The sequence below is a fragment of the Capra hircus genome, chromosome 7, assembly GCF_001704415.2.
Source record: "Capra hircus breed San Clemente chromosome 7, ASM170441v1, whole genome shotgun sequence".
In the NCBI taxonomy this organism is placed as follows: Eukaryota; Metazoa; Chordata; class Mammalia; order Artiodactyla; family Bovidae; genus Capra; species Capra hircus.
This window is the reverse complement of record NC_030814.1, coordinates 31,302,656-31,314,140: the sequence shown is the minus strand read 5'-3', so window position 1 is coordinate 31,314,140 and position 11,485 is coordinate 31,302,656. Positions and strand designations below refer to the sequence as shown.

Genomic DNA, 11,485 nt, shown 5'->3' with positions numbered 1-11,485 from the left:
TTTAATTCTGGTGTTTTTTCCCCCAGTCCTTCAGCAGCAAAAAGAGAAAGCAATTAAAGTCACATAAAATCAGTTTTACTCTGAACCACTTCTTAGTAAGATCTTTCGTTAGGGTGACAGACTTACCTCTCGTCTTCACACATATAGAAAATCAAAATATGAGTTATTTTGCTACTATTTTCCCCTCAAATCTATTTAGTTAAATAGCACAGGAATTAATTTACTGCGTCGAACGATTCTCTTTAGGCTGATTGTTTAAGTGTACATTAAGCATTTGCAGAAGAGATGAAGCAGCGCTGACCAAATTCGCCTTTGTGCATTTTGATCCGAGTCAAAGCATGAATCAGAACAGAAGGCAGTAATTCTTGGAATCATAGTCTGAGTTTTTCTCCTGTGATGTTTTTAGGTGGCCAAGTGACAAGTGCCCAAACCCCGGCCTGACTCTTCAGAAAGCATCAGCCTTCTGCCAGACCTGAGATAATGGATGTCAAAGACCGGCGACACCGCTCTCTGACCAGGGGACGGTGTGGCAAAGAGTGTCGCTACACGAGCTCCTCCCTGGACAGTGAAGACTGCCGTGTGCCCACGCAGAAGTCCTACAGCTCCAGCGAGACTCTGAAGGCCTATGATCACGACAGCAGGATGCACTATGGGAACCGAGTCACAGACCTCGTTCACCGGGAGTCAGACGAGTTCCCACGACAAGGTAGGTGGAGCTGACCACACTGAGGGTCCGAGCTGTCTTACTTGCTTGCACTGTTGCTCATCGATGACTGAGGTTGGTGGAAACAGGGAGCAAAGCAGGCCTGCATCAAGTCTCCATTCAAGTTTAGTTTAAGAGAACAATCTTCTTGTCCACCCATGTCAGATTCCAGATCACAGAAGGGCCTCTTCTGCCCTAGACACTTCAATTCTTTGACAGTTTGTTGGTTACTTTTGGAGACATACCAGGGTAGGTTTTGATCAGATGTAACAAAGAGCAGACCCTTGGCTCCATGAGGGATATCCCTGTGACCATGATGGATCGTGGTCCCAAGGAACATGGAATTATCTGTGATTTTTAAACTATTCTCCTTGAAACTGAGACACAAGCCTCTAAGAGTTCAGATTTCTCCTGCTATTCACATTGAGCTTCTCAGTTATATTCTCTTTGAACAAGTTGTATAATGATAAAAACATATTTGAATCTCTCTCCACTCCCCTCCCATATAATAATATTTCATTTCTGTCTCCCCGCCCCCAAAATATGTGGTGTTAATTCTCAGTTACACATGTTTTTAATGTCTTCAAGTATAGATCAATTCCAATTCCACTGGTATAATTCCCACACCTGCTTTCCCCTAAACATAATTTTCTTATATAGTTTTTATTTCTTTGGGGAGGAGAATGTTTTCATCCTAAGCACTGACAGTTGGCATTCTCTTCTTAGTCACTATCCATGGGAAATTTTGTTATCACTTGTGATGAGTTGCTGTAAATGTATGAACGCCTGGACTCAGGCACAGTATTGAGAGGCAGTGTGTCTAGTTGACTGGCTGGCTCCAGGTCTTATGCTTTGTGTACCAGCCTTGCCCTACATGTCATTTACATAAAGTCTCAGCAAAATTACCAGTGGACACGCAAAACTGCAGTGAATGCACCAGGAAGGGGCACTCTGCAGTGCCAAGGTTCGACCTGCTGGTTTATTACATCATGTGTTCACACTGAGTCTATAGTTCTTGTTCTCTGTCCCTGTCAGTAAATGTTGCAACTAATTTAATTCTTCATTATATACCCTAGCTGTGTCTTATTCCTTTCAGGCTGCTATAACAAAATACTGTGAACTGGTGGCTTATAAATAACAGAAATTTAGTTTGCACAGTTCTGGAAGCAGGGAAGGCCAAGGTCAAGTCCTAGCAGATTTGAGTGCTGCTGAGAAGTGTCTTCCTGGCCCATCAATGGCCATCTTGTCCTGTGTCCTCATACAGCTGAAGAGGGCAAGGAAACACTCTGGGGCCTCTTTTATCAGGGCACTAAACCTATGTATGAGGGTTCCACATTTGTAATTCATTTACCTCCCAAAAGCCCCACCTCCAAATACCTTTGAGGGTTAGTTTTCATATAAAATTTTGGAGAGTCACAAACATTCAGTCTATAGAAGCTTCAAATTCCATCCCTGGTTTCTTAATTTCCTTAGCTTAGTTTACTTAGTCTTTTGTTTATTTCTTAGAAAACACTACTTATATGTAATATATATGTACATCTGCTATAATTCAGTGATTGTTCTAAAAAAGGGAAGGAAGGAAGGGAAGGTGAAGTCGCTCAGTCGTGTCCGACTCTTGGGACCCTATGGACTGTAGCCTACCAGGCTTCTCCATCCATGGGATTCTCCAGGCAAGAATACTGGAGTGGGTTACCATTTCCTTCTCCAGGGGATCTTCCTGACCCAGGGATCGAACCCAAGTCTCCCACATTGGAGGCAGACGCTTTAACCTCTGAGCCACCAGGGAAGAAACATGTTCTCAAATGCTCCTCCATTAGCCTGGCTTCACCTTTTATATTTAATAAAACATTCCACAGAATCAGTGGAGGAACAGTTAAAATTTTATTTCTACTGCCTTTGTAGACCCTTGCAGAACGCACTTGTTATTTAATCTTCACTCTTATTTTCTGAGTTAACTGAATGTAAATGAAACACATTGCAAACAAGGGGAGGAGGGTTGCTTGAAAATTGCTCTGTATCAGATGTCTTTGATCTGTGAGTAACTTCAACAAGTGTTTTACTTTGTTAAGTTCTCACTCGACCTCAAAGTGCATATAGTGGAAATTAGGAAAAAACAAAAACAAAAAAAAACCCAAGGAATCACAGCTTAATTAAGGGAAGGCTTAACTATCCAATTTGAAAACTGAGGATACCTGCCTGTTGCTTCCAGGGGTGTCTCTCATACAAGACTGAGATATTTTGAAAGGTGATGCACATTCAACAAGGTTGACAGCCTTCCATTTTCTGTTGTGTTTTTTGTTTTCTTTATGATATTATTGTATATGTTTTTGTTTCTCATGATTCTGGGCTAAAATGTGGCCTCTCCTTCCTAAGTCTCATTAAAGGTGTGTCCTGGCTTCTGATCATTGTGCACCGAACTGTAGATCCCAGATTATTGTTGAACTGTGGATTTGCCTGTCACCTTTTCCCTTATTAATATTTACATAAAATGAAACCAAGTGCTTGGGATTTTATTTTCAAATATACCTTTATTCTTCCTGTTTAATCTTGTTCCTCTTCATTGATAATAATGAAAGTCGCTTGGCCATATCAAACCCTTCGCTTTGCAATTAACAATTCACACATGCCTTGTGTTGTTATTGAGCCCATATTTGTTTGTGTAATGTGTTTGCATGAATTAAAAACTGTGCAGGCCAAAAGTAGAAATGAAAAGGCATTGGAAGTATTTGCATATGCAAGTGCAATTCCTTCTGAAGACATCTATGAATTTATGCATGAAAATGTAGTCAGTCTGAGTGGATCTACTTTGATGGGTTCTAAAATTGAGCTCTGCAGGAAGTAAATAAGCACATATTTAAGGAGAGGAGGAACAGGAGATACAATCTGCCAAGCATTTTCAGTGTGAAACTTAGCCACTCCAGAGAGGGTTAAAACAAATTTTACACTCAGTAATAACAATAATTTTTTTTAAATGTCATGCATTTCCCATTTTATTTTCTTATTCATGAAATCAAAGAGGAGGATCATCTCAGCACTTATTAGCCTAGAGGTACATTAGCAAGGATCAGAGCGGGATCATCTCCTACGGTATTCTTATTTAAAACCCAAGACAGTGATCATAAAACAAACACGCTTCTCACTTGCAAGCAAGTTTGGCAAACACAGTCGGATGACTCTCCAGATGCTCAGAGGGGAAAAGACTTGCCAGCTAGTAGAAGTGATTAGGGGCTGGGGTCAGACCTTGTCTGGTTTCCCCAGCTGGCCAGCAGCAAGCATCAAATGTGAGAACCTGCCAGGTCCCAGCAGGAACGATGGGCCACAAGTTCCCCTGAGAAGCTTATGGAAATGCCCATCAAAGTAAAACTCCTTTGCTTGCTTTCAACACAGAATCCTCCTCCTGCCTCCTTCTCCTGTGGGTCTCTCCTAAGAAGAGACAATGCAAATTACCTGTCTGGCCTCTATTATGTTGGATTCTCCTGGTGCGAAGGGAGGAAATGACTGACCTTAGGTCTGTGGCCGCTGGAGTAATTAGTAAATGACTAATCCTGCACTAAATAGCATCCTAGTGGTCTGAAAGTTAATGCCCCTGACAAAAGTGACCAGTAGTCTGATCCCTGGGCAAACCCAGTCCCAGCCTGATCTGTGAAATAGATGCCACTTTGAATAATACAGGTCAGCCAAGTTCTCAGCCAGGTTGTATCAGCTTGTCGTTTTGGACCCTGAAGTTAGGGTGTTAGAGCAGTGTGATACACAAGACATCCTCCTGAGGCTTAAGAGCCTCAAGTTAGATGTGAACTCTGCTTTTGCATATTTATTTGCTTCTGGCTCTGGTCTGATACTGTACTTCACCTGGATTATTATACAGTCTTCAGATATGTTGAATAGCAACAACAATAATCACCAAAGAGTAATGGCTAAACAGTCATGGAGACTTTCTTCATCAGGTGCCCATCTAAGCACTTTACTTATAGTAGCTCGGTTAATATTCACAGTAATATTGTAAAGTGGGTACTATTATTAGTCCGTTTATTTCTGGATTAGGAAAGCAAGGCATGGGGAGATTAAAGAAATCATCCAAGGTCACAAACATAGGAAGTACTAGAGACAGGTTTCCCATACAGGAAGTTGGAGTCAAGAGCTATGTTTTAAAACCAATGCATTTGAGTACTTCTCAAATGAATAAGTAAACCAATGAAAACCAGACATTCAGCCTCAGTCAAAGGGTGTGAAATTCAATGTATAAACCTTTTAGGTGTCAACACACACTTTTTCTCAGTGTAGGAACTGTAATCTCTAAGGTTGATGGAACCTAGAATGAGCTCCACCACCAGCAGCACTGCTGATCTAGATTCCTGTTCTCTCCCGCTCCCCTCCATGTACACAAGTATCCTGGACTCCTTGGAAACCTTCCTTCCTACAGGACCTTTCCACCACCCACTCCTGTAGGAAAAAGTTTCCAGGGTCAATATGATTGCCAGGCTAGTCAGCATTGATTCTCTGCCCTCCCCGAGGTCATCACTTTTATGCACCACCTCTCATTCTGGAATACTAACCAAGCAAGGGGTCCCTCTCTAAGTACTATTTCTTAGGCAAACAGAGTTTCTGGGCTATAGTCAAGGCCCAGCATACCAGAGAGTTCCACCAGGCTGCTCATCCCTCAGACAGCCTTCCTCTCCAGTTAGTAGTGCAAGCCTCTTGAGAGGGGGCCAAGATTAAATTCTTTCTCTGTACTTTAGGCTGTCTGTTTGGGTCAAGGTTGAAGAAAGAATCGGGGGAAGATTGGCATTTTGAAAGATTGCTTGCATCACTTCTCTCCATCAGATCTAGCATAGAAATAACTTGACTAACCCTTTAAAAATACATCAACACATACGCATATGCATTTGAGACTAGGTTTGATTTTGGCATATTGTAAACCAGTTTTCACTCTTATGATCTTTAATTTGGGCAATACATTTTTGCTCTGTGTAATTTGACATATCATGACTTTAACATTCCCTGGTGGCTCAGATGGTAAAGTGTATGCCTACAATGTGGGAGACCCAGGTTTGATCCCTGGGTTGGGAAGATTCTCTGGAGAAGGAAATGGCAACCCACTCCAGTACTGTTGCCTGGAAAATCCCATGGATGGAGGATTGTGGTAGGCTACAGACCATGGGGTCGCAAAGAGTCGGACACGACTGAGCGACTTCACTTTCTTTCTCTTTTTCTTTCTTTAATGATCTAAAAACTCACGAACCCGTAAACTCAAGCAGTTACCCAATCAGTTAATGTATATTATAACTATTGAAGTACATTGGAAATGTATGGGCATTTCTGTTTATATCATTGTCTTAATATAGTTACTTATCCACTGTGCCCAAAGCACCATTGAGGTTCTATTTTGAAAACCCTAGCCTTTTAATTTACCTGTAATGATAAACTTTTACATTTTAGGGGTGTTCAAAAGTTTGATTGATAAATATCTGGAAGACTTGATCAGTAGCTTAAGGAGATTGCATTCCATTTATTCTTCTACCCCTAGGCAGGACTTCTTTTCATACCTCAACTGAGAATAATATTTTATCAATACTTCTTACTGTCGTGTTGTTGCTTTTTAAAAAAAAAACAACAACACTTTAAAAAAGAGAATTTATAACATTTCAATAGATAATGATATGTTATCTTCTTGCTGCCTAACTCAAATGCTTATTGCTTCATCTGAAAGGCATGTGGGAGAGTAGTTGCAGACCCCGAGTTAAACTGTATCTAAATCTCAGTGTCGATGTCTTTGAGCAGTGTGACCTTGATCCCATTCAAGAATGTAGACTGTCTTAAGTCTTACTTTCTGTACTTATAAACGTTTCCACCAATATGATTATTGGGACCCTTTCCTTTGACGATGCATTTATCATGCTGTGGCTGTTATCTTTCTGTTAATAAGTGCTGAATACATGCTAACAGTTATAATTACTATCATTTTAATCTTCTAGCAAGCAAAAGTGGTGATCGTCCTCTTTCTGACCTTACGATATTGTGTGCAACACAGATCTCCTTTTCCCCTTGCTTAGGTTTGTTTCCTGTGACTTGCAATAGTTCTAGCTTCTTGAAGCCAGAAATTCTCTTCCAGCTGTTGGACCCCCCAACACACCATACATTTTGCTCCCAAAGATGAACATAACTCATAGATTATTTCCCTATTTTTAGAAAGGAATGAAAGATACCATCTAACAAGTGTCAGCTGATGCCAATACACTGTAGAGCTGCTAGTCAGACAGTTTTACAAGTAGAGAAAAGAACAGAAAAGTGCTCGAAGACAGTGGCATTGGATGCAATATTTTAACAGATGTGCCTTTTATAGCATATAATTGGCATGTAAATCTGAGGAACGGGTTTAAATTACAAGAAGATTTTATACATATAATCTCTGGATGAGAATAAATTCATTCTCATCATGCTACATGTAATACTTCGAAGTCCTTGTCATTTACAGAGGTGAGCTTTTCTGGATTTTCATTGTTGATAGTCTCTGCCCTTCTAAGATTACAATCTTCCTGTCTCCCAATTGTTCTTCTTTCAGTAATTACCTATTGTCAATTTTACCTTCAACTTCAGATCTAACTTTCTCTGAATTGTTTTCCTTTTTCTGCTTTCTCTTCCCCCCCATGGTAATTCTCCATTTCACCTGTGACGTCCCCTCTTTCTTCTCCACGGCATCTCCTTTAAAACAGCCTTGTTTGTATAATGTCAGTGTTCACAGCTTCTCTTTCTCAAGACTCATTCAGTTACAAGTAAAAGTAGGGTAATATCCCAACGGAAGTTAACTTACGCAAACATCAGATGCTTTGTCCTACATCGTTGGAGAATCCAGAAGTACATCTGGCCTCACACTTATCGTGTCTTGTTCCTCCTCCTCTTTACTTGGCTTTACGCTTGAGAGATATTTAAAGACGTCTGTTGATAATGCCACTCTCAGATCTCTTCCCTGGGTAGCACCATTGGAAGCCGTCTTTTGCAATCATCAGCAGAACATTCCTAGCGGAGTCTCAGGTGGGCCTGGCACGGGACGCATGCTCATGCCTCTGTCACTCTACCCTCAGTTGGCCTCGTCTTGGGCTTAGGCTTTCCTATACCTGGAGGTGGCTTATGGTGAGTACCTCCTAGGCCTGATGGCGTTAATACTATATAGCAAATAAATGTCCTGATATCAGACATAGGTAAGAAATATCGCCATGTCCCCAATACTAGCAGCACTCAAGTATGAAACACATGTGGTCTTCGCAAGCTCCATTTCTGCTTTTCCAATTGCCTTTGGAATATTTTTCTTAAAAAATCATGTGTCAAACGTAATTGTCTTTTCCTCAATATCTGTTTCCTGCTGCCTCTCCCCGCCCCCACTGAAACCCCAGTTTTGGGGAATGGTTTCACAACATTTGCCTCTTAGTAGAGTCTTCTAAGACTCTTTTTTTCTTGCTTCTCTATATTGATCTTCACTATATCGTGACCGTTATCCTTCTGAATTTTATTTTAGTCCCAAGCTTCCTAACCCATGGGAAGCTTCCAACGTTGCAATATTGTCCCTCTGCTTCACCGTTTAAGTTGCCTTTCGCCCTTAGTCTTTCCCCTAACATTTTTGTTTCTTTTGTATAATGGATAGTCTGGTGTTTCTAAAACATTGCCTTATTTTTAAGGAGTAGCCATGAGGCAACTGTGTTAAGTTATGGTGCTCAACAATAAATCAGGCAAACATGACCACTAACCTCACAAAACTTCACAATCCTAAAGAGGAAAAATATAATAGACACAGAACTAGATTTGATCTGATAAAAACAGCAAAACAGAACATATTAAATGGCTGTGGGGAGGTATCTCACCCAGAATTGTGCATCAGGGATCTCAGAAATTGTGGCACTCCTTCGTGCTCTTGAAGGATGAGGAGGAGTTAGGTGATTTAAGAGGCAAGAAAGAGTATTCAGGCAAAAGATATAACGTATCTAAATATCTGGATGTGACAAAGATGAGTTGTTCCAAAGATATAGAAGAAGTTCAGGTTAGCTGAATGTGGCGTGGGGACATAGGACATGGAGTGGAAGGGAGAAACTGGTTCCTGAAGGCATTTCAGAGAAATTATGCTTGCTTCAGTCGATGGAGTATGTTACAGGGAAACAAGATAATCAGTGAGGTGGTGTACGAGGCTGTGTTTTGTTTAGGCAAGGGCGCCTCATGCCCTAAACTGGGATAACAGAGATGATCTGAGAAATGTTGTTGAGGAACAGAGATGGTTGACTTTAAGGACCCTATACAAGTGGGAGGCAGGCATACTAATCTGGTTCTCTTGGGCATTGACTGCTATGTTCTCCTGCAAAGAGAATATTGCCTTCCTGATGCCAAGATTACTTTAAGCATCAGAAAAGATCGATGTTTGTAAATATCCCCTTAAAGTGGAAATGCCTCAAATTGTTACTTCAAGTTTTCCTGCAATGGCAACATAAGCCAGCATATAAAAATATGGTATTATAAAAATTTGAATGTTTTTCTCAGTCTTATTAGGTTTGTCTATGCAAAGAATGGCACCAACAACAGAGTACCTCATATGGGTCCAGGGCAAAGAAAACATAGAAAAAGATTTATGTGTTGTCTGCTGCCCCTCTGTGTGACCACAACACATTGCTCATTTTCTCTTATTGGCTAAATAAATCAGGAACTCATACCAGATTTGAGCACGTGCCTGAGTGTATATTTCATTTCTGCCAATTGGAAACTTGACTAGCAAAAACAAGAGGATGCTGAGAATATGAAATCAATATTTCCTGGCAACTAGTGGGACAAGCAAGGTCAGGGAAGGAAGTAGAGTCAAGAACATCACTAAAGTTTCTGGATATGGCAACTGACTGCATGTTCCTGCTCATCACTGAGGATGGGCTGTTTGTAGGTTCAGATAGGATGTATAACTGCAGACCTTTTGAATTTGAGGTGCCCGCAGGCCACACACATGTCAATGTCTAATAGACAGTTGAATGTACAACTCTGAAATTCTGCTGAGACATTTGAGCTGGATAGAGACTGAGGAGATGACAGCTAAATAATTCAATGGAACTTGGTGTGATCCAGCCTAAAAACTGCTACAGAAGAGATGTTTGTGAAGAAATTAAGCAGCCATTCTAATTAGTTTTGCTAATTGTCACTGGGAATATTTTGAGCTTCCTTGGTGGCTCAGACAGTAAAGAATCTGCCTGCAATGTGGGAGACCTGGGTTCGATCCCTGGATTGGGAAGATCCCCTGGAGAAGGGCATGGCAACCCACTCCAGTATTGCCTGGATAATTCCATGGACAGAGGAGCCTGGCAGGCTGCAGTCCACGGGGTCGCAAAGAATCTGACAGGTTCGAGTGACTTTCACTTTGGTGTGATCAGCCAAGAAAAAATGTACAAAGAGCAGAAATAATGGGCTCACATGAGAACACAGGTAATAATAGACAGGAAGCTCCTGCAAAGAGAATGGAAGCAAAGAAAAAAATTATTCCTTTAGATACTCTACTGAGTCCATCTAAACTTGACTTAGCATTCCTTCCAGGTAAAAATAAATAAAACAACACCTATTATATTTCCCATTCCACTACAACGACTTGTCTTCCATTATACCCCCTAGATCAGAGGTCACAAAGTCAGTGCACACAGGCCATGCTTGGCTCCTGTGTTTTGTTTGGCCTACAGATTGCATTAGACATTTGAATGGTGTGCCCACAGCCAATCCATTCAGGTTTCCATTTGCTACAGATGCCATGGCTGCTTTTTGTCTTAACACCTGTCCTTCTCTGTCGTCTCTTATGTTACATGCCAGGACCCTCAAAGGCATTGCCATTGCAAAACTAACCAGAACTTTCCTGTGTCCACTCCTTCCTTGTTGAATATCTACCTGCCTGTTCCAGATCTGTTCATCCCATGATCTAGTCTCCTTCAGATCCCCTCTATGGAGAAAGCTCAGCCTTCTGATTTCCACAGGCCCTCCATGGCTGCTCTTGTTGTCGTTACCTCTTAATGAGTGACTCAGAAACTTTGGCACATGGAAGTTAGGACCCCCATGAATAAGGAGATAAACTGTTGCAGAAACCAGTAATTGAGAAACGAAGCACCACACTCGGAGCGTTGGAGAACTCAAGTTTATTACACCGGCGGGCCCAGAGGAATTAACACTCCAAACTCTGACCCTGAACCAAGGGGTTATAGAGTTTTTATAGACAGACTATAGTGGGCAACACTAGCTGCTAATAGGCTGGTTTAAACCAAGGGGTTTCACATGTACGGGAACAGCAGTCAAGATGGGGAGGGGAATGCCTGACCTTTACAGGGACAGGCATAAGATTAAGCAGATTTGCAGGGGCTGGGCAATTGCAAAGAGCAGGACGAGGGTGAGTGAGATAAGCTTCAGCTCCCAGTATTGTAAGTCCCCATTTTCTGAGCCTACGTGACCTATATGATCCAGACTTTGCAAAGGGCAAGCGGAGTTACAGAGGCAGAAGGAACAGGAGGTTATGTAAAATTTTAACTTTTTCTCTTCAAAACAAAGTGCCGTTTTCTGACTCATGGAGGCAGAGACAAGAGAATTTATTTCCATTAGTGGTTTGTTTCCTGTCCTAATGAGAAGAATTTAAAGCACCATGACTCACAGAAGGAATCTGCTTAGAAATCTGGGTTGTGTATCTGTCTGGTATGACGATATCAAATCTCATGTTGTGAAATGCCAACTCGCAAGAGTTTTCTGCAACATACTTTGACGCACCTATGTTGAAATTCACTGCCATTT

The 11,485-nt window shown here is 41.4% G+C and overlaps 1 protein-coding gene across 1 annotated transcript in view; it reads left to right on the top strand.

Moving 5' to 3' along the window:
- Nucleotides 422–11,485, top strand: part of LOC102187402 (teneurin-2) — an 85,063-nt gene continuing 73,999 nt past the window's right edge. Inside the window, exon 1 of the mRNA XM_018050075.1 lies at nucleotides 422–706. Coding sequence (XP_017905564.1) covers nucleotides 481–706 — 226 coding nt within the window. The 5' untranslated portion in view covers nucleotides 422–480. The remainder of the gene's footprint in view (nucleotides 707–11,485) is intronic.